Raw genomic sequence first — 22,837 nt, forward strand, 5'->3', positions numbered from 1 at the left:
TCCCAGTTCTCCCTCTCCTTCCAAGTCTCCCCACAGACTTTCCCAGGTCTTCGCCTGTTGGGGCTCTTTCCACTTCCTCACTGTTTCTACTGTTTCCCATCCAGTCTGGTTCCTTTTCTCTAGAACAACCACAGGCAACAGCACTAAGCACAGCCCCCGGCACCAGCAGCTAGGACCAGGGGAGCAGGAGATGTAGGCCCCTCAACAAAATGCTAAGGTCTCATTTTCTGGGAGAAATCTGGCTAACCACAAGGGATCATTTAATCAGATTGAGGCACATAATGGCATCAGGAGAAACTGATCCATGTGCCAGTGCAGTAGGGCTGGGTGCAGAGGGGCCACGCTGGCCACAGGCTGAGCGCAAGCAGCATGGTGCTGTCTCTAAGTGAGATAAGGAGGGGGGGAAAAAGCCACAGAGTGAGGACCTGGGATCTGTGACTGATCACCCAAAAGCCCCACCTGGTAGCACAAAGAGCAGGGAAAGTGCTGACCAGGCCCAGTCTCGTTTCGTCACATCGCATCTAACCATTATTAGATGCACAGGAGCCAAGATCTCGTTCCTCAACACCTGTGTTGGCAGAAGCCCAATTTTACTCTCCTCTGAGGTGCTGTGGCCAGCCCAGGGGCCACCGTGGGTTCTGCAGCGCCCGTTACCTGTTTGCAGAGGTACTCTGAGAACTTGCTCAGCCCCTCCTCATGTAAGCCCAGCAGGGGGAAGATCTTGAAGAAACGTTCCACCTGAGGCAGGTTGCCCTGCTTCGTAGCCACGTCAAATTTCTCAGTCACTATGATCTTCAGGCGCTGCTCTGCCTCCTGCAGGAGTTTCAGGTTGGCATCAATTATGCTGCCTGTTCAGAGGGCACAGCACTGCATTAGTACGAGGTTCAGGACACTTACCCTCCTGGCACCATGCCCCTGTCGGAACAACTCCAAGTTGGCAGTCAGGAGCCATCAAAGCCTGGAAGGAGACAGGTCCCTGGCTCATATTCATTTCTTCCCCCAAACCACCCAGGACCTTTAACCTAGAGGTAAAAATGGGGGTGGGGGTGGGAAGGGTATGTGTATACATAGACTCTTCCAGCTCTGGGGGCTCATCATATCCCTACTCCCTAAGGCCTGGAGAGAAAACCTAATTAGGGTTAAAACACGTTAGCAACTCCGATGAACATCATTAATCCCTCCCTCTCTCTCCTATTGGCCCACACCCCCATATCCACCATGCATGGCCAATCAGATGCTCCACTGAAATATCATGGCATGCCTAGTCCCTGGGTCAGCAGAGGGGCTGTTAACTGGAACAGCCACTACAAGGTCCACTGCTGGCCATGTTTATCTTGCTTCTTTAGGAAGTCACCCCCCCCACACCCAATGAGCACCCCACATGTTTAGCGAGAGGGCAGAATGCATGCCCCCCCAACCCACCAATGCCCAGGTGTAGAAGATGGGAGCAGCGGAAGATGGAGAGCGTTAGGAACAGCTAATTACAGAGAAATGGAATGGTGACTGAGCTCTCGCAGAGTTCTGGCAGGATGCTGTACAGCAAGGGCTTTACAAATTCACTCTCTAGCCAGTAAGGAATTTCTGTAGGTGAGACTGGAGGGGGCAGAGCACTAATGCATCAACCTCTGCAATATTTAAACTTCTATTTAAAAAAACAAAACGAGACAAGAGGATTTACAAGCCATTCTGATTATCAGCGGCACACACGGAAAGCTTTCATTACTAAGGCTGCCTGAGATTGCAGACAGACAGCCGCTGTCTCTACAGCTCAGAGCGTCCCCCAACTAGCAGCAGCAGGAAATTGGCAAGAATCTGCTAGATTTTGCCATGGCTATTCAGCACCTTGTGGGCAGCTGTGAAACCGAAAAGAATCAGTCTTATTCTGCTGCCGCTTGGGGAAAAACTCTGAGCTGCAGCCCAGACATACTGGAGCTATTCACAAGGACCCCAGAAATGCAAGATAGGGGAACAGAAGAGACATGGCCCTCTTCAAAAGCAGCACATAGGAAAGTCTGAATGACAGAGGGCAGGGAGAGGAGAAAGAGCTCCTCACCACTTCCAGAAACCAGAGGGCAGTGGGCATGAGTAATCACCCTGAGCCTGGCAGTGGGCATGAGTAATCACCCTACCACCTGCTACATCTGTGGTGCAGCAGCACAGAATGCTGTCCTGGAGAGAGACAGCCAACGAGAGGGCAGCTTGAGCCGGGAAGGGGGCTTGGAAAAAGCTGTTGGATAAGGAGGGAAGGAGAAGAAGCTAGATGCTGAGCAAGCAGATGAATTGGCTCTGGGGTAGGAGTTGAGGGGGCAAAAGAAAGGAACAGGACAATAAAAACAGGGGACTAGGAAGTGAGAAGGAGAAAAGAAAGAAAAATAGGAAAGATTACAGGATCAGGAAAAGCAGGAAAAAAAACAGACCTGAGTATGTGAGCAGATATGTTAGAGAAGGGAAATAGATGGAAATAAAATCTACAGACGTACCAGAGACAGACTATCAAGGGGAAAACCTAAAGGAAATATATTTGGTGAAAAACGGAATTGGTCAAATTTATTATTTATTTGGTGTATGCAGTCTGGTCTGATATAGTGGACTGCCTCTAAAACATCACTGAAATTCAGCTGCAGCACAAATTCCATGTCTGGTACGAAACCAGCTGAGAAGGCGCCGTTGCCTTCATGGTAAATCAAACCCGGGTTGACGTTCAGTGGGGTCTGAGACAAGATAATTGATCAAGAAGCTGTATTAGATTAAAACAGATCCTGAAAACAGTAAGTGAGAAGTCCACCCACAAGGGACCTAAAGTACATGAACATCTGTTTGAACATCTGTTGAAGGAATACAGTTCAAAGGTGCCTAATGGACAAATGAGGGCCCACAAGGTAAACAAACCTGACGTGTGCATAAACTCAGTGGAAAGAGGTCCACCCTCAAGAACATTGAATCTACGGAGCAGTAAAAGTCGAAGAAAAGCAAAGAACAGGACAGCAAGGACGGCTGAACTTACAGCCAAGGAGAAGAAAAATTGATTCTTCCCTAAAGTGACACAGTCTATTGTTGAATGATCTCTTTTGTTCTTGTTAATAACAATGCATTTGATATTAACTGCAGAGTAGCAAAGGGTACCATGTACAAACTCGCAAAGGTTAACGTGCTGGTAACCTATGGGTTATTACTATAGGTAGTAAGTACTTGGTTATGTTATTTAGCCTCCTGGGACAATTTGGGGGGTTTTCCCTTATCAAGTTCTAAAAATTTAAAATGATCCCTTTTGTCTTGGTTTGCATCTGCCTCGCCTCACAGTTAGCATAACCTAGCCGGGTCACTGCACATGATTCAACTTTATCAGACACCTACAAGCCAGTGATTTAATATAAGAAATTAAACTATAGAGCAGAATCCAGGGACAAGCTCCTAACAGGTATTCCAGCAGCCCTCTGGGCATCACACCATGATGCTGCAGTGGGCCCTCACTGATGAGCACCCTTCCTCCCATCTTTTCTATCATGCACCACTGATTAGTGCATTTAGCCTGCTGGCTAGTAAGTGGCTGCCAAGCTCTTCAAGCCCCAAGTCAGTAACTCTACATGTGTGGCAGTTTGCATAGTTTTAGGGCCAGAAGGGGCCATTATGATTATCTAGTCTGACTTCAGTAGCCTTTGCAGTAACTAGCCACCTCAGCTTTCCCCCGAGTAATATTTGAACCTAATTATATCTCAGAAGTATTCAGACATTTCCATGTAAACGGCTACCTGCAGAAGCTGCCAACTAATTCCATAATCACAGTCTTTGTTAACACACCCATTGGCTTCAGTTTCTTTGGCTCTGGACAAAGTTAGAGCCTCAAAAAGCAAGAGTGCTCAGGTTATTTTACTAAACAGCTACACCTGGACAGCACCTACCCTCCTGGCCTTGTCGGCTCAGCTCAATGACTGATTTGTCCAGAGACAAGTAGCGGTGGATATGAGCAGCTGCTTGTTCATAATCTTCATTTCTCAATGCTGTTTGAACCCCATCCATGCAGAACTTCAGGTCCAAGATGTCATCAGCTCTCTGGATGGCCTGATAGAGGCGGTTCTGCAAGATAAACAACAGTTAAGACTTCCCTTCCGTGGCTGGGCCAGAGCAACAGAACTAGAGAGAGGAGAGTACAGCAGGAGGGGGAGGAGAGATGGCTGCCAGAGATGGAGAGGCTACTTCGGTATAAGGTCAGCAACTAGCTGGATGAGAAGCTTGAGCTGCTTTGAGAGTTGTGATGGATAACCTTAAAGGAAGAAGGGCCCCAAGTCTGTCCACCCAAAATCTGGATTGTACTCAAGAGCCACCCCTAATTTGCACAGAACAGAGCAGATTACAGCTCACTCACCTTTAGCAGAGAGGCCTGGTCTGCACAGATTACAGGTGTCAGCATGCAATCTTTAAATCTACCTCTGTACAAAGAAGATGGTAGCTCCAGACTACAGCATGGACCTCTGAGGTCCATGTCTACCTCCATTGTCTCAACCTATTACACCAGGAGTGAGGAAGGGAGGAATCATAGAATATCAGGGTTGGAAGGGACCTCAGGAGGTCATCTAGTCCAACCCCCTGCTCAAAGCAGGACCAATCCCTAACTAAATCATCCCAACCAGAGCTTTGTCAAGCCGGACCTTAAAAATATCTAATGAAGGAGATTCCACCACCTCCCTAGGTAACGCATTCCAGTGTTTCACCACCCTCCTAGTGAAAAAGGTTTTCCTAATATCCAACCTAAACCTACCCCACTGCAACTTGAGATCATTACTCCTTGTTCGGTCATCAGCTACCACGGAGAACAGGCTAGATCCATTCTCTTTGGAACTCCCTTTCAGGTAGTTGAAAGCAGCTATCAAATTCCCCCTCATTCTTCTCTTCCGCAGACTAAACAATCCCAGTTCCCTCAGCCTCTCCTCATAAGTCATGTGTTCCAGTCCCCTAATCATTTTTGTTGCCCTCCGCTGGACTCTTTCCAATTTTTCCACATCCTTCTTGTAGTGTGGGGCCCAAAACTGGACACAGTACTCCAGATGAGGCCTCACCAATGTCTAATAGAGGGAAACCATCACATCCCTCGATCTGCTGGCAATGCCCCTACATATACATGCCAAAATGCCATTGGTCTTCTTGGCAACAACAGCACACTGTTGACTCATATCCAGCTTCTCATCCACTGTAATCCCTAGCTCCTGTTCTGCAGAACTGCTGCCTAGCCATTCGGTCCCTAGTCTGTAGCGGTGCATGGGATTCTTCTGTCCTAAGTGCAGGACTCTGCACTTGTCCTTATTGAACCTCATCAGATTTCTTTTAGCCCAATCCTCTAATTTGTCTAGGGCCCTCTGTATCCTATCCCTACCCTCCAGCATATCTACCTCTCCTCCCAGTTTAGTGTCATCTGCAAACTTGCTGAGGGTGCAATCCACACCATCCTCCAGGTCATTGTGGTCACATCACAAGAGAGTACCACTATTTTTCCTCACCCCAAACTAATGAAGATATTGAACAAAACCGGCCCCAGGACTGACCGTTAGGGCACTCCACTTGATACCGGCTGCCAACTAGACATGGAGCCATTGGTCACTACCCGTTGAGCCCGACAATCTAGCCAACTTTCTATCCACCTTATAGTCCATTCATCCAGCCCATACTTCTTTAACTTGCTGGCAAGAATACTGTGGGAGACGGTGTCAAAAGTTTTGCTAAAGTCAAGGAATAACACGTCCACCGCTTTCCCCTCATCCACAGAGACAGTTATCTCATCATAGAAGGCAATTAGATTAGTCAGGCATGACTTGCCCTTGGTGAATCCATGCTGACTGTTCCTGATCACTTTCCTCTCCTCCAAGTGCTTCAGAATTGATTCCTTGAGGACCTGGTCCATGATTTTTCCAGGGACTGAGGTGAGGCTGACTGGCCTGTAGTTCCCAGGATCCTCCTTCTTCCCTTTTTTAAAGATGGGCACTGCATTAGCCTTTTTCAGGCTGTCCAGGACTTCCCTGGATTGCCATGAGTTTTCAAAGATAATGGCCAATGGCTCTGCAATCACATCTGCCAACTCCTTTAGCACTCTCGGATGCAGCACATCCAGCCCCATGGACTTGTGCTCGTCCAGCTTTTCTAAATAGTCCCAAACCACTTCTTTCTTCACAGAGGGCTGGTCACCTCCTCCCCATGCTGTGCTGCCCAGGGCAGTAGTCTGGGAGCTGACTTTGTTCGTGAAGACAGAGGCAAAAAAAGCATTGAGTACATTAGCTTTTTCCACATCCTCTGTCACTAGGTTGCCTCCCTCATTCAGTAAGGGGCCCACACTTTCCTTGACTTTCTTCTTGTTGCTAACATACCTGAAGAAACCCTTCTTGTTACTCTTAACATCTCTTGCTAGCTGCAACTCCAGGTGTGATTTGGCCTTCCTGATTTCACTCCTGCATCCCCGAGCAATATTTTTATACTCTTCCCTGGTCATTTGTCCAATCTTCCACTTCTTGTAAGCTTCTTTTTTGTGTTCAAGATCAACAAGGATTTCACTGTTAAGCCAAGCTGGTCGCCTGCCATATTTACTATTCTTTCTACACATTGGGATGGTTTGTCCCTGTAACCTCAATAAGGATTCTTTACAATTCAGCCAGCTCTCCTGGACTCCTTTCCCCCTCATGTTATTCTCCCAGAGGATCCTGCCCATCAGTTCCCTGAGGGAGTCAAAGTCTGCTTTTCTGAAGTCCAGGGTCCGTATTCTGCTGCTCTCCTTTCTTCTCTGTGTCAGGATCCTGAACTCGACCATCTCATGGTCACTGCCTCCCAGGTTCCCATCCACTTTAGCTTCCCCTACCAATTCTTCCCAGTTTGTGAGCAGCAGGTCAAGAAGAGCTCTGCCCCTAGTTGGAATGCTATCTGACCAGCTCTGATAAACAGGGGATTTCCTTTTTTTACTTGTACATTGGTACTGCCTAGGAGCCTGAAGGAGGTACCAGGATCCTGCCATGCTAGGTGCAATACAAACCTAGAACAAATCAGGGCTCGGCTTCAGCTCCTGTCTTCCCGCATGCAGGTGAAGAGCTCATGCTCCTCTATCTGTTAAATGCATACTTGCTCGTCTACTCACCCACACACAGCAGAAAGAGAGCTCAGTGCATAGCTCCCACATTGTCTTGTTACCTTAGCAAGATCAAGCTGCCGAACTTTACTGCTGACGTTTTCAGCCAGGTTACAGGTGAAGGTGATCATCCCAGCCAACTGTCTGGCATCCCCCTCAATCAGCTGCAGGTTAGGACTGGAAACAGATGCAGGGAACATTGGTTATACATGTGAAAAGTGGATATGAAGCAGCAGTACATTCTGCGATGTATTTCCCCACACAAACACTTGCATCTGCCAGCACCATGGTCTCTCACCCCTCATGAACTGCTGCGTACTTTCACTGAAGCAAGAGGCCAAATCCAAGAGTGATATGTAGAAGAAAGCAGCACATCCAGGCCTGACCAATGGCTGTCTCCCTTGTATTAAAACGGTGTGTGGAGTTGGATTGATGCGCTGGCCTTGTGTTTTGTGGAACTGCCATCTTGTATTCCAGAATCCAAGCTTTTATTAAATATAATTGAGGATCTAGCTCTTACGGTCATAAAAATAACTTACAAAATGAACTAGAGGTAAGTAGATGCAGTAATGTCTGCCCAAGTCTACAGACAGTCTGAAACAACAAAGCTGAAGAGGCATTCTATTTCCATTCATATAAATTGACTGTTAACTCTTAAGCCTACTGTTAACAATTTGAATGTAATCTTTGTTTACAATTTCACTACTGATCAAAGCATGAGTGGGACAATTAAGAAGAACTTCACAATCTACTGTAAATGGCAGCTCATTCTGTTGTCACAGGTGGTCACATCACAAGAGAGTACCACTATTTTTCCTCACCCCAAACTAATGCTGTATAATTCTTTTTCATGTACCTTTCATGTCAAAGTGTTTTCCAGACAGAAATTGCTTCCCACAACGACAAGCAGCTTCATCTGTGGTAGAATGAAGCAGCTGCCGAACAGTGTAAGGTAACATTACAAGGAAGAATTTGATATCCAGAGCTTGCTTACTTTCTTTTTTAACCAAAGCATCAGATCACATAGTACTAGCTTCACTCAAGCAGGATTAAACTGGTGAACTACTAACCCCAGACGATGAAGGGTGACCATCTTGCTCTCTATGGTATTCTGTTGTTCCAGGAGCGCCTCCAGCTCTTCCTCCACCCCTTTCTGAAAAAGAAAGCAGCCCCACGTCACTTCATGCCCCTTTCAGACCAATCATCAACGCCACTAGCTAAGAACCAAACTCTCAAATCAGGAGCATGAGCCAAGCAGGGCACTAAAGCTTCTGAGAGTTCAGCTCACATGCAATCCTTCAAAAGCCCAGAAATCCATCCTAATCTGACAGGTTTCAGAGTGGTAGCCGTGTTAGTCTGTATCAGCAAAAACAACGAGGAGTCCTTGTGGCACCTTAGAGACTAACAAATTTATTTGGGCATAAGCTTTTGTGGGTTTGCCCATGAAAGCTTATGCCCAAATCAATCTGTTAGTCTCTAAGGTGCCACAAGGACTCCTTGGTGTTTTTCCTGATACAGACTACATTTACACCCCAGTCTCTTCTCAAAGGCCAATTCTGGGGTACGCGGGCAGTCCTTTATTACACAACATTTTCTTAAAAAATCACCTCTGCCCAAGGTACGGGTGACCAAGCTGCCTACATGAGTGAACCAGAGTTCGGCAAGTTGCTCCTAGGCTTAGAAGATAGGGTTGCTGCAGAGGCAATAGAATCAGCCTGTCAGGGCTGTAACAGGTGGTCAAAGAAGCATTTAACGTTGTTCTGTAGCAATCTTTCCTGACCATCTAATGAAGTTCTGGCAAAGAGACATCCAGTCTTTCTGGTCAGAGGCTATATCACCACCCCATCGGGGGCAAAGGGAGTGGGAGTACTTGAATAACGTGACGACAGCTTCGCTAAAAGAACCTAAATAGAAGAGAACAGTTGGGAAAATGGCTATATGTTAATTTTGGAAAGTCACCCGCCCTAAGTCAGAGATACTGATGTTTTCCCTCCAAACGAGATGCAAGTGATTCCCTGCAGCGTTTTAGCACGCAATAATGGCCAGCTCATATGCAATGCGTCTCAACGGTAGCTCTCACAGCACTTGAGGAGGAGGTCAGTGACAGTGCACGGCGGCCAGGACACCGATCTACACTGCAGTGAGCGTTTCAAACAACGCCCCGCGGTTCTCCCGCAAAGGAAAAGGAGTAAGTTTGGGTCCTTTTCTCCCGTCCCAGGGACCCGTCTCTGGGGCAGGGCGGAGGGTCCCGACTCCCGGAGGGGGCGTGGGGCAGACCCAGGACCCGGCGCTAGGCGGAGCCGCCCCACCTCCTCCCCGCACAGGCGGCTGTAGGCGGCCTCCAGCTCTGGCAGGTCGGTGAGCGAGCGGATCCGCTCCATAGAGAGTGACGAGGCGGAGACGCCGCCTTCCCCCCCTGGCAGCCACAACCCCGAGACAGCCGCCGCCATCTTTGGTTCCGGGTGAACCGTCACTTCCGGAAAAGCCTCCGAGGCCCCAGCGATGCGGTCCGCGCGGCAGTTAGGGCTGTCCCAATTGGTGCCTGAGTGGCCCATCCTCACGAGGCCTCTCGGTTTGGGTTGGCGACGCGGAGCGAGGGTCTCCGGGGGTCGAAGGCGGCGGGGTAGGAGCCCCGGGGGAGGTGCCTCGTTTTTGTGTTGGGTTCGTTCAGGCATTGAGCGGGACAGCCCCGCGTCGCGCGCGCCGGCGCGTCGGAAGCCCCGGGGGCGGGGCAGGTCAGGGCGCGCGCTGGGTCGATGGCGGGGCGGGTTGGCCGGCCGGTGGCCTAGGGGGAGCGAGCGAATCTGCCGCCATCCCGCGCGGTGAGAGCCGCCGCAGCCTGCGGGGCAGCGACGGGTAGGAGAGTGCGACGGGCCGCGGCTGTGGGGCGGGGTATCGGCCGCGCTGTGCTCCCCGAGCGCGCTCAGGAACCGCCCTGGCTCTGCGGCCCCTCCCGCTCCGGGCGGGCGTGGGGAAGGCGGGGGAAGGGCGGGGAGAGGCCGTGGGGCGGCGGGGAGGCCGTGCACGTCGAGGTGAGTGCAGGCTGTACCGGCGGGAGCCGCGCGCGGAGTGGGGAGGGGGGAGGGGATTGTGCATGTGGGGCGGGGGGAACACTGGGGAAGAGCGGAGCCGGGCGCTGGAAACTGGTGGGGAAAGGAAGCGAGATGTCAGTGGGAAGAATATGCAGACGGGGCTGGGGTGGGAAAGCGGGGAGCCTTCCCCTTCCTTTCCTCTTTGAATGGCCTTTGGGTGCTTTGATTGCACATGTTTGCCTGATGCTGGTCCTGTGCGTGCTGCCTCACAGCGAAGAGGTGAGCAACTTTGCCTGACTTTTCTGTTCCCTGGGAGAAGCCAGGCCTCCTTCATAAACAGGGTGACTCTGTGGAGGTGCCCGAAGACAAATATTTCCATGGGAGGAGGCACAGATGCCCTTGTTTCTCCAGGACTTTATTAAAGGGCCGCTATTAGCTTGAAAATCAAGTCCGCTGGATAGGTAGCTCCAGGTGCTGAGTCACTGTTGTGTTTTGTGGTTTTACTATCACTGGGAGCTATTTTCTGGTCTAAACGTTTTTCTTTCCTCTGTTGCTGTGTGAAAGACCCACACGCAGCGGAATTTTGGTCTCCCCTGGGGGAAGTGGAACTGACCGCACAAAGGGTGCCGAAATGCACCACCAGCGACACCATCACAGGACCTAGCCAGATCAGCCACACCATCACCGGTTCATTCACCTGCATGTCCACCAATGTAATCTACGCCATCATGTGCCAGCAATGCCCCTCTGCTATGTACATCGGCCAAACTGGACAGTCCTTACGTAAAAGGATAAGTGGACACAGATCAGATATTAGGAACGGCAATATACAAAAATCTGTAGGAGAACACTTCAACCTCCCTGGACACACACTAGCAGATTTAAAGGCAGCCATCCTGGAGCAAAAAACCTTCAGGACCAGACTTCAAAGAGAAACTGCTGAGCTTCAGTTCATTTGCAAATTTGATACCATCAGCTCAGGATTAAACACAGACTGTGACTGGCTCGCCAACTACAAAAGCAGTTTCTCCTCCCTTGGTGTTCACACCTCAGCTGCTAGAAGAGGGCCTCATCCTCCCTGATTGAACTAACCTCCTTATCCCTAGCCTGATTCTTGCTTGCATATTTATACTTGCCTCTGGAAATTTCCACTGCATGCGTCCGACGAAGTGGGTATTCACCCACAAAAGCTTATTCTCCAATACGTCTGTTAGTCTGTAAGGTGCCACAGGACTCTTTGCCGCTTTTACACATCCAGACTAACATGGCTACCCCTCTGAGAAATGCACAAAATACACTGGAAAATAATTTTTTAAAATTTCAATTTTAAATTTAATTTTAAATTTAAACCTTTAATTTAGGTGGAAGCTGCTGGCCTGTTTCCCTTATCTACCTGTAGAAATAAGCATTTCAGGCTAGGTCTCTACAATACGGGGCAGACAAGGTAACCTGCTCTAAGCCACAATTTGCAATGGTGCAGCTTACCCCAGTTTCAAGCAAAGGGTGAACGCCATTGATGAAAATAGCAGCTTTGTTTGTCTATGCTAAGAGTTTGTATTGTACTGCCAGCTGGCCACTGATGGCTGTGATCTGTAACCAGTCTCTTGTTTAAAATGATGCCATCGAGGTTGATGAGCCTAACATTAAACCAAACCTATTTTTAATTTTTTTTTAAATGAAGCCCAGATTTATTCTTTCCTTCCTATCAGCACTTCCATACAAGAGCTGCAATATTCTTCTCCATTACCTATAAACCCAAGGACCTAGAGAATAGAGCACTGAACTGAAAGTCAGGAGACATGGGTTCTTTCCCTGTCTCTGCCACTTGCAGAGGTGACCTTGGACAAGTCACTTCACCTCTCCATGTCCTAGTTTATCCATGTGTAACGTGGGAATAACACTTCCTTCCTCTGTAAAGTGCTTGGATTGCTACTGATGAGGTGGCATTATTAGTGATATTATTAAATTCTCAGAAGCAGACAGAAATGGAGTAAAAATACACAGGGAACAAGGACTGAAGTCAGTTTTGACAGCTTGTCCTTGCAAGAGCGTAGCCAAGGGCCTGTGCTGTTTCTGCTTGTCACTCAAGTCAGGTGCCTGCAGAACCAAACAAAGCTAGTATGTCAGTTTTCATGCAGCTCAGCATCTGTCTTAAACTTAGATCGTAAATTGTATTAAAAAATCACTGTAGGCTAATAATTTTACACCAAATTACCAGGTTTATCCTTCGTTCCTTCTAAATGAGTGTGACATGGATCGAAATGTCAGAGTCAGCCTAAAGGACCAAAAAAAAGCTGACCTGCTATCTTTGTTTAAAAAGGAACTAAATGTCTTTTAAAGTGAAACCTCTAAATAACTAGAGTAGGAAGCTAGAGCTTTCAGTGAATAGCTGACTTGATCTAGTGGACTGAGCCATGGAATGGAGAACCAGGAACACCCAAGTTCTAATCTTGGCTCTGACTTGAAGTCTGTGGCTTTGAGCAAGTTTTCCTATTGTTAAAATAGGGATAATCTCATGAGTACAGAGAAGGCTGGGGGGGAGTCCTGATTAATCGGTGTTTGTAAGGTCCTTGAATGTTGGCCAGTTAGAATAATATGATTCATGCAATCTCAAAATTGTGTCTGTGGGACACAGAAACACAGGCTGTTTAATGCTGTTCCTTTGGGCTGACACAATGTACGTTTTAAATGCAGATCCTGTTTTGCATATTCTTAATTTTTGTTGCTGTTTTGTTCACAGCTGACTCAATAAGTGAGACGCATGAGTGAAGTGGATCTGTCGCCACCATGTTCCTTTACAATTTAACATTGCAGCGAGCCACTGGCATCAGCTATGCCATCCATGGCAATTTCTCAGGTAATCTCTGCTCTCCTGACTAGGAAACTTTCAGGCTGAAGTAAAGCAAGGTCTTTTCCATTATAAGCTACTTAGCTACAGCATTAGTTTTTCACTGAGGTTCTGCTCCTATTAGTGCCGCTACCTGGGTTGACTAAGAAGCTGCAGTTTGAGGGAAAGATCTGGTCTTGAGAAAGTTCCTGGTTCCAAGTTCTTATAAATTCAGATCCTGGTTTTCTCACTGAGTTTGCGGGGCCTTAGTTAAATCATTTAACTTCTCTCTGCCTCAGTTTTCTGATCTGTAAACTGGATACTTGAATACTCTGGAGGCTGAGAGACTTGCTTTGGTGATTAATGTTTGAAAGGCACTTTGAATTTCTTGGTTTTTACATCTCCTAACTTATAGTTGGTGATAAGTTTCTCATGGCTTTGACTTCTTAGGAACCAAACAACAGGAAATTGTTGTTTCCCGGGGGAAGATCCTGGAGTTGCTCCGCCCTGATCCCAACACGGGGAAAGTACACACCTTGCTGACAGTGGAAGTGTTTGGAGTCATTCGCTCCCTCATGGCCTTCAGACTGACAGGTGGAACAAAAGACTATATCGTGGTGGGTAGTGATTCGGGTCGCATTGTTATCCTGGAGTACCAGCCCTCCAAGAACATGTTTGAGAAGATTCACCAGGAAACCTTTGGCAAGAGTGGCTGTCGCAGAATTGTTCCTGGCCAGTTCTTGGCTGTGGACCCAAAGGGCCGTGCTGTCATGATCAGTAAGTCAGTGGGGATCTATACTGTCTCCTTAGTTGTAGCATTTAAAGAAGTGAGTGGGGGAAACTGATTCTCCTTGGAATTGTTGCTTTGCCTTTTCCTTACTTCAGGGATGACAGTTTTTGCAGCCTGCTTCTCAGCTGTAGCTTCTCAAGTGCTTTTCATGCAGGCATTTCATTAAATTCCAGCCTTTGGAATAAAAAGTCCAGATGTATGGCATTTGTTCCTGCCTATTGTCATGATTGCACAAATGAGTGCCAAAAATTGGGCCATAACAGTGTAGGAAAGAAACCTGCTCAGGTAGTGGTAAGCAAACAACCCATTTGAGGCTGATGATTGGAAAAAGGGAAGATGGGATGCAGACGACCCAGTCATGGTGCAGCCAGCTTCCTCTGCCTGAAATGATGATATGAATTCATGTCTCTTCTCTGAGATTGACTATGGAGACAGCTGCATTTCTGATCAGGCCCTGCAGGTATAAACTCTTAAATTATTCCAATTTTCAGGGTTTGCATTACCAGGCAGCTTAACAACTGTATTATAGTGAAAATAATGACAATAGTGGCTTGGAAGGAAGCTGCTTGCTTCCTTTTAACCTGAAGGTAGCACTGTGCAATTCGTCTGTTATTCAGGATGACAGCTGAGAGCAGGACTTGCTCAGTAAATTACTGTGTATGCTGTGTATCAGCAAAGAAACGCATACCTCAATTACGGTGCAATTTTAGAGGGTTTCCATGGAACTGTTTCCCTTCTGTTGCATAGCTGCTACTCTTTCCTCATCTGTTAGCTACTGTGGCTGCATGTTTTGCCAAGCAGATGCTGCTGCAGATTTTTTGCCTGTGAACTGAACATACCTTGAGTTGTGGCTTGTGTGAGTGGAGCTTAAAAAGGTCATCTGCAAGGTTAAACCTGTTCCTGAGTCACTGATTCGTTTTTAAAGATTTTAAATACTGAAGTTAGGAAGTTGACATAAACTTAAGTGTGATGGGGAAATTATGGGACAAGATGTTATGTTTCTGTTTTCCTGCAAAGCCGTCAGTTCGCTGTTTTTGCGCAAAAGCGGGTGGTGGTGCAGTTGTCTTCAGCTTCGCGTCCCCAATCTAGGTATTTTATGCACTGTTGTTCCCTGCAGGTGCCATTGAGAAGCAGAAGCTGGTATACATCCTGAACAGAGATGCTGCTGCCCGGCTCACCATTTCTTCCCCACTGGAAGCCCACAAGGCCAACACCTTGGTCTACCATGTGGTGGGAGTAGATGTGGGGTTTGAAAACCCAATGTTTGCTTGTCTGGAAATGGACTATGAGGTAACCAGGGACAAGGTCCTTGTCTCTTACCTTACTCCCTCTGCTCAGTTAGCCCAGTCTCCTTCCTCTCTGTCCCTTCAGCTAGAGTGTCCACTTATGCCAAGCCTTTTCTGCCGCGCTAGCTGTCTGGGACAACCTCCCTGGGTCTCTGCTCATTGACTGTCAATCTCATTTGCAATCTTAGCTGAAATCCTCTTAATTGCTTGGTCCTTCTGTTACTGAACTGTGAACTACAGGCCTCCCTGCTCAATGCTCTTTTTGTATATTCTTCTCACTCTGGCCTTTGCACTTCATTCCAGTGCTGCTGTTCACATTTAGAACTGCTTCCCTCTGCTGCAGCAGTACCCTCCCCTTCACTTGCATTCGTCCTCCAAATACACTTCCCCTGTCAAGCTTTCAATTAGTGATCCACCAGAATTACTGCCCCAGGTATAGATGCGTTGTCTGTGAACTCATTGAATTGGGAGTCATCTCTCTTTAGATTGTTACAGTACTGAGCATATTTCTCGTGTTCAGGAAATTAATAATGGTGGTGCAGTTTGGGAGAAAATGTGCATGAATGATTTTATGCAAAATAAAGTTGCATGTCGTAGTGTAACGACGATGCTTTGTGGTTTAAAATGTACCCTAGTAGCAGCCGTGTTAGTCTGTATCCGTAAAAAGAAAAGGAATATTTATGGCACCTTAGAGACTAACAAATTCGTTAGTCTCTAAGGTGCCACAAGTACTCCTTTTCTTTTTAAAATGTACCCTAGAATCTCTTCCATCCTGCCATGGGGTTGGTGATACTATAGCTGGCAGCTAGGGGGAGCATTGAAAATCAACATAACGCTCCAGGCGGCACTGACAAATGTTTCTCAGTATATCTAGCTGCAAAGACAGCTGTTTTATACCCATTCAACATTTTACAGTTGTGTTGCAACTAACCAGCGCTGCCTATATGTCTGCTACTGGCAATAATTCTACCCAGTTGCTTCCCATTTGTTACTAGAAAATGCCTGTGGTCTTGATCCTTTGAGGTGCTGCGCCCGCAGCTTCCATTCATTTCAATGGTAGTGGTGGATGCTGAACACTTTTGCAAGATCAAGTCCTGGGCTGTCGTCTTTGAATTGCTGTTGTGGTTGTTAATGAGTATAACACAATTCCAGAGACTTCATAAGATCTCTTTTCCTTTAAATGTACAGATAATGTTACTGGCTGTACCTAAAATATTTGTGCGCTGTTTTTCTAGGAAGCTGACAACGATCCAACAGGAGAAGCAGCAGCTAACACCCAGCAGACCCTGACATTTTATGAGTTAGACCTGGGTTTGAACCACGTAGTTAGGAAATACAGTGAACCTTTGGAGGAGCATGGCAACTTCCTTATAACAGGTACTACCCTCCCCATTGCCAGGTCGCTTCCCATTCTCCCAGCAAAACGACATGGGGGAACATACTGCACATTTGAAAGAGAATCATGGGGGTCGTAACTTGAGCTGCTCTCCTGCTCTTAGTTGGGCCTGGAAGTCAGGTGAGAACTAAAAATTCTCATCTGATACATGGAATTTTGAAGAGTTTGATTTTCTTGCAGCCTGAAGTGATGAGTTTTTCATGTCTCTTCTCTGAGATTTATCCTGGAGATAGCATTTCACTCTGATTGGGCTCTGAGATGATAGTATTTGAAAGCTTCCACTGGAAAAACCTGTTGAGGTTACAGGGACAAACCATCCCGATGTGTAGAAAGAACAGTAAATATGGCAGGCGACCAGCTTGGCTTAACGATGAAATCCTAGCGGATCTTAAACATAAAAAAGAAGCTTACAAGAAGTGGAAGGTTGGACATATGACCAGGGAAGAGTATAAAAATATTGCTCGGGCATGTAGGAATGAAATCAGGAGGGCCAAATCACACCTGGAGCTGCAGCTAGCAAGAGATGTCAAGAGTAACAAGAAGGGTTTCTTCAGGTATGTTAGCAACAAGAAGAAAGCCAAGGAAAGTGTGGGCCCCTTACTGAATGAGGGAGGCAACCTAGTGACAGAGGATGTGGAAAAAGCTAATGTACTCAATGCTTTTTTTGCCTCTGTCTTCACTAACAAGGTCAGCTCCCAGACTGCTGTGCTGGGCATCACAGCATGGGGAGTAGATGGCCAGCCCTCTGTGGAGAAAGAAGTGGTTAGGGACTATTTAGAAAAGCTGGACGTGCACAAGTCCATGGGGCTGGACGAGTTGCATCCGAGAGTGCTAAAGGAATTGGCGGCTGTGATTGCAGAGCCATTGGTTATTATCTTTGAAAACTTGTGGCGAACGGGGGAAGTCCCAGATGACTGGAAAAAGGCTAATGTAGTGCCAATCTTTAAAAAAGGGAAGAAGGAGGATCCTGGGAACTACAGGCCAGTCAGCCTCACCTCAGTCCCTGGAAAAATCATGGAGCAGGTCCTCAAAGAATCAATCCTGAAACACTTACATGAGAGGAAAGTGATCAGGAACAGTCAGCATGGATTCACCAAGGGAAGGTCATGCTTGACTAATCTAATCGCCTTCTATGATGAGATTACTGGTTCTGTGGATGAAGGGAAAGCAGTGGATGTATTGTTTCTTGACTTTAGCAAAGCTTTTGACACGGTCTCCCACAGTATTCTTGTCAGCAAGTTAAAGAAGTATGGGCTGGATGAATGCACTATAAGGTGGGTAGAAAGTTGGCTAGATTGTCGGGCTCAACGGGTAGTGATCAATGGCTCCATGTCTAGTTGGCAGCCGGTGTCAAGTGGAGTGCCCCAGGGGTCGGTCCTGGGGCCGGTTTTGTTCAATATCTTCATAAATGATCTGGAGGATGGTGTGGATTGCACTCTCAGCAAATTTGCGGATGGTACTAAACTAGGAGGAGTGGTAGATTCGCTGGAGGGCAGGGATAGGATACAGAGGGACCTAGACAAATTGGAGGATTGGGCCAAAAGAAATCTGATGAGGTTCAACAAGGACAAGTGCAGAGTCCTGCACTTAGGACGGAAGAACCCAATGCACCGCTACAGACTAGGGACCGAATGGCTAGGCAGCAGTTCTGCGGAAAAGGACCTAGGGGTGACAGTGGACGAGAAGCTGGATATGAGTCAGCAGTGTGCCCTTGTTGCCAAGAAGGCCAATGGCGTTTTGGGATGTATAAGTAGGGGCATAGCCAGCAGATCGAGGGACGTGATCGTCCCCCTCTATTCGACATTGGTGAGGCCTCACCTGGAGTACTGTGTCCAGTTTTGGGCCCCACACTACAAGAAGGATGTGGATAAATTGGAGAGAGTCCAGCGAAGGGCAACAAAAATGATTAGGGGTCTGGAACACATGACTTATGAGGAGAGGCTGAGGGAACTGGGATTGTTTAGTCTGCAGAAGAGAAGAATGAGGGGGGATTTGATAGCTGCTTTTAACTACCTGAGAGGTGGTTCCAGAGAGGATGGTTCTAGACTATTCTCAGTGGTAGAAGAGGACAGGACAAGGAGTAATGGTCTCAAGTTGCAGTGGGGGAGGTTTAGGTTGGATATTAGGAAAAACTTTTTCAATAGGAGGGTGGTGAAACACTGGAATGCGTTCCCTAGGGAGGTGGTAGAATCTCCTTCCTTAGAAGTTTTTAAGGTCAGGCTTGACAAAGCCCTTGCTGGGATGATTTAATTGGGGATTGGTCCTTCTTTGAGCAGGGGGTTGGACTAGATGACCTCCTGAGGTCCCTTCCAACCCTCATATTCTATGATTCTATGAAAAGGGGTGTGGTTTAAAAAAAGCCGGGAGAACGAGTTTTTCAGGTGACAAAATAAAACAAATGGAAATACAAGCAGAGTTTTAGCTCCATGTGAACACAACTTGATTTCAAGAAGTAGTTATGGGCTAACCTTAAGCTTTGACTTTGGGGGTGGGACTTTGGCCTGCTCTACTCATTGCTGAAGTTAGTTTGGAGTTCTAGTATCCAGGATTCATTTGAAGAGCATGATTTATAGTATAGGTACCCAAAGGGTGGTCCCAAAGGCTTAATGCTGACTGGGTCACTCTGCAGTTCACTATATCTTATATGTCCTTGGCGATGCTGTAGGCTAGTGGGCTCCAGGGGCTCTGAACACTCAGTTTGTGGTTTTCATTGCTGGTAATTTCAGTTTCTGAGAGGGAAGTACCGGGAGATCATCTGGGAACCTGCTTCCTGTGATTTGCAATAGCAGATAAATGCATGTCAGATACATGGGGTTACTGGCACATTGCCAGTATGATGCCTGAGCATCTCAAAGATTTGGGTTAATTTATGGGATTGGGTGAGAGGTGTAAAAATGAAATATTAAGCGTTGTTTATGACCCCCAAAGTTTCATTCTCCTTCCCCTGCTCTCCATCCCTAACTCTGCCTTGTGCAGATACAGAAGCCTATGCTTGCAACCTGGTGTCTTCTCCACCATAAACTGAAGCAGGTTTATATACATGTGAGAATATTGAATAAAGATTATCCAGATTTCTTTTGAGCAACAGAGCTGTTTCTCTTCTCTTAATGAAGTTTCCATCTCATCCCTTAGTTCCTGGTGGCTCCGATGGTCCCAGTGGGGTGCTGATCTGTTCTGAAAACTACATCACCTACAAAAACTTCGGTGACCAGCCTGATATCAGATGTCCCATTCCCAGGAGAAGGGTGAGAATTTCATCTCTTATGCCCTACTTTAGAGGCCTTTTCTTTAAAGGTTCCACATAGACACTTAATATCAGCTTCTGTGCAGGGAGGCTTTTGAGGAAGGCAATGCGTAGTGATTGAAAGGCTGTCGGGCTGCCACCCTTTAGGGTGTGGAGGGAAAGCCTGCCTTACTAGCCAGTCATGTCATCTGTAAGGGAAGGTTCTGGAGTTTGCCTGTAGTCTGACGTGATGGGTTGAGTTCATCTCGTCTCTGAGGTTTACCCTTGAGCTAGTCTTTTCTCTCTTACCAGGCTCTGAGATAGCAGCACTGGTAGCATGAACCATGATTTACATGGCATGGTTGGATATATTCACCCTAGTACATGAAGATGAATTCCACAGCTGCTCTGTTCCACCTCATGCTGTTTCCTTTTAGAAGAGTACATAAAAACGGCCATACTGGGTCAGACCAATGGTCCATCTAACCCAGTATCCTGTCTTCTGACAGTGGCCAGTGCCAGGTGCTTCAGAACAGGGCAATTCTAAAGTGATCCATCACTTGTTATCCAGTCCCAGATTCTGGTAGTTGGAGGCTTTGGGACACCCAGAGAATGGGGTTCCATCCCTCACCATCTCGGCTAATAGCCATTGCTGGACCTATCCTCCATGAACTTACCTAATTTTTTTTTCAACCCAGTTATTCTTTTGGTCTTCACAACATCCCTGGCAACAAGTTCCACAGGTTAACTCTGCATTGTATGAAGAAGTACTTCCTTTTGTTTAAACAAAGTAGGCTGTAGCTAGCTGACACTGGGTCACTAGCATACATTGTGTGTGGCTTTGGTGGTATTTGCCCAAAAAGCAGATGCCACAGGTCAGTTTTATATGGCTAGTGACCCTTGTGTACCACAATTGGTTTTGCAATGTGTGAGATTGTCCATCCGGGGGGAAAAGTGGTAGGAGGGAGAACGCCTCAGAGTTTTGGCTCTTCTCAGAAACATCTATCAGGAAGAACCTGCTTTCCTGAGAGCATTACGGATGAGTCAGGAGAGCATTGGGAAGGGGTATGCTATGTATGAAACCTTTTCCGCATGCTATAGTCCCTCAGGCTTTCCATTTTGCTAGACCATTGATCCAGGGGAGTATATCCTGCCTTGCAGGGGAATGGCTTTGCTGAAAGGTGATCTAGTAGGTCCTTTCCACCTTCAACATTTATAAACCTCTGTCTTATCTTCCCTGTGACAGAATGACTTGGATGACCCAGAAAGGGGTATGATTTTTGTCTGCTCCGCTACACACAAGACCAAATCCATGTTCTTCTTCCTGGCCCAGACGGAGCAGGGAGATATCTTCAAAATCACCCTAGAGACTGATGAAGACATGGTGGGTAGACTGAGGAGGAAGCTACTTTTACTTCTTGAAACATGTCCTTGAGAAGCTTCCCCATCATGATGCATTTCCCACGTTGATGAGACTTCGTTCTAGAGCAGCCTTCCCCCTAAATCAAATGATTTTTAACTTAGTCTTTAGCCATGTATAGAGATGAATGACTCTGCATCTACCCTGTTAGATGACAGCTGCCATAACTTGCTAGTCACTGCTCGCACGACAGACAGATGGGGACAGCTTCGAAACCACAGAAGACTTAGGTTGCTAAGTCACATGGGCACTTTTAAAAATGTTACCCGTGGTCCCTGCTCCAAATCGCTTATTCCAAAATGTGGCCCAGGAGATTCTACGACACAGTTCCCTAAGACAACAGAGTGCAGTGATCCTTCTTGATCTGAGCCGCCATACTTGGCTGCACCTGTGGGTTGAATATTTGGGTGCCTGCAGTCTGTTCACTTTTATGCAAACTAGGTGCAGCCGGTTGGACAGAGTTTGGCCATCCCATGTCACACAGCTTTTTCAGCTGGGATAACAAACTCTCCTCCTGAAACTAATCGGAAAAGATTGGAATTGCTTTGTGCTGCCAGTCACTGCCACCCTGGCCATCCCTCTGCATCTCCAACAGGAGATTTGTGCTGCAGTGATCCCATTTGTGGTCTCAGGAAAAAACCTTCTGAAATGCCACTAACCCCCATTGCCTTTAACATGACAAACCCTTCCCAGAAGGTGTCATGTTAGAAGACTGTGTCAGTTCAGCAGTTTAAGACTGGCCTCAGGCTTTTCATAGGAGCCATCATGGCAACTTCAGGTCTGTCAGAAGTGTAAGTGGCCATTCTGAGAGACATCTACCCAATCCTCTGAGTGAATGATGTGGATGCCAAGATGGGGGTTGTCTCTTTCTCAGTAGGACTGCTGAACATTTTCATGTCTCTGTTGTAAGCCTTGAGCTCAGATTCCCATGCAAAATAGCCTCAAGAGTGAAGCAGAAAGCCTGGCTTGTGTTTACACTCAGAATGCCATCCAGTTTGAACTTGGGGAGTGAAAGCAGCTGCCCCAAACTATCGAGAAGGTGAGCGCTCTTGGCTGTGCTCAGTCACCGCTCTTTTCCTTCCTTTGAAGGTAACTCCAAGGCAGTCTTGTAATAAGCTACAATCCCAAATGCATCAGTTCCTGTATCTCTGAATGGGAAAGTGGGCTGCGCACTTGTGTGTGAAGGAACATAACCCATCTCTGGAGATGGACTGAACTGAGCTGTCTCACTCACCATTACTCCTTCCTCTCTGGGGCTTTCAGGTGACAGAGATCCGACTGAAGTATTTTGATACTGTTCCTGGAGCTGCTGCCATGTGTGTGCTGAAAACAGGGTTCCTCTTTGTGGCATCTGAGTTTGGAAACCAGTGAGTAAATCATTTAATTTCCTTCATGTGCCCTGCTGAATTTTACTGTTACGACGTATTAGCATGACAGATTGCCGTAGTCTTTGGTAGAATGTGTAAAAAGACAGGGGCTCTGCCTTAACGAGTTGATGGTCGAACTTGTCCAAGTGCAATGACCACAGTTTTTAAGCCCATTAATGTATCCTGGGCAATCTCCTCAGTATGGATAGGTTTTGTGGAAGTGCTCTTAGATCATCAGGTCTTTGGGGCAGTATGACGCTACCCGGGGATACCCAGGTTTGTGAGGTTCTCTACCACCTGCCCTTAGTGCCAGGGAGCCTTGTCTGTGCCTGCCAGTGGTCAGCTCCCTGACTCCACCTTCCATAAGCAACATCATCACTCTCCTCCTAGCCTA

The 22,837-nt window shown here is 47.2% G+C and overlaps 2 protein-coding genes and 2 non-coding genes across 8 annotated transcripts in view; 3 read left to right on the plus strand and 1 right to left on the minus strand.

The window, feature by feature from the left end:
• The window catches only part of COG4 (component of oligomeric golgi complex 4), a 31,988-nt gene extending 22,397 nt beyond the window's left edge, over nucleotides 1–9,591 (minus strand). For 2 of the 3 annotated variants that reach the window (XM_073307203.2, XM_073307202.2), the window contains exons 1-5: nucleotides 9,412–9,591; nucleotides 8,173–8,255; nucleotides 7,165–7,279; nucleotides 3,900–4,074; nucleotides 655–848 (exon numbers count right to left, since the gene is read on the minus strand). In XM_073307203.2, the coding sequence (XP_073163304.1) occupies nucleotides 655–848; nucleotides 3,900–4,074; nucleotides 7,165–7,279; nucleotides 8,173–8,255; nucleotides 9,412–9,552 (708 nt within the window). In that variant the 5' untranslated portion in view covers nucleotides 9,553–9,591. Of the gene's footprint in view, nucleotides 1–654; nucleotides 849–3,899; nucleotides 4,075–7,164; nucleotides 7,280–8,172; nucleotides 8,256–8,709; nucleotides 9,007–9,411 lie in introns of all 3 variants that reach the window. The other variant, XM_073307204.2, reaches the window with a different exon arrangement.
• Nucleotides 9,592–9,817: 226 nt separating this feature from the next.
• SF3B3 (splicing factor 3b subunit 3) overlaps nucleotides 9,818–22,837 on the plus strand; it is a 50,989-nt gene continuing 37,969 nt past the window's right edge. The window contains exons 1-8 of one of the 3 annotated variants that reach the window (XM_073307205.2): nucleotides 9,818–9,958; nucleotides 12,875–12,991; nucleotides 13,412–13,738; nucleotides 14,869–15,041; nucleotides 16,273–16,414; nucleotides 19,566–19,678; nucleotides 20,903–21,040; nucleotides 22,340–22,443. In XM_073307205.2, coding sequence (XP_073163306.1) covers nucleotides 12,922–12,991; nucleotides 13,412–13,738; nucleotides 14,869–15,041; nucleotides 16,273–16,414; nucleotides 19,566–19,678; nucleotides 20,903–21,040; nucleotides 22,340–22,443 — 1,067 coding nt within the window. In that variant the 5' untranslated portion in view covers nucleotides 9,818–9,958; nucleotides 12,875–12,921. Of the gene's footprint in view, nucleotides 9,959–10,078; nucleotides 10,135–12,874; nucleotides 12,992–13,411; nucleotides 13,739–14,868; nucleotides 15,042–16,272; nucleotides 16,415–19,565; nucleotides 19,679–20,902; nucleotides 21,041–22,339; nucleotides 22,444–22,837 lie in introns of those variants that run through there. The other 2 variants (XM_073307206.2, XM_073307207.2) reach the window with 2 other exon arrangements.
• Nucleotides 14,129–14,206, plus strand: LOC140896578 (small nucleolar RNA SNORD111). The gene has a single exon (XR_012154587.1). It is a non-coding gene; the product is annotated as a small nucleolar RNA SNORD111 (small nucleolar RNA).
• On the plus strand, nucleotides 16,611–16,687 carry LOC140896576 (small nucleolar RNA SNORD111). The gene has a single exon (XR_012154586.1). It is a non-coding gene; the product is annotated as a small nucleolar RNA SNORD111 (small nucleolar RNA).

The sequence above is a fragment of the Lepidochelys kempii genome, chromosome 12 (genome assembly GCF_965140285.1).
Source record: "Lepidochelys kempii isolate rLepKem1 chromosome 12, rLepKem1.hap1, whole genome shotgun sequence".
Taxonomy (NCBI): Eukaryota; Metazoa; Chordata; order Testudines; family Cheloniidae; genus Lepidochelys; species Lepidochelys kempii.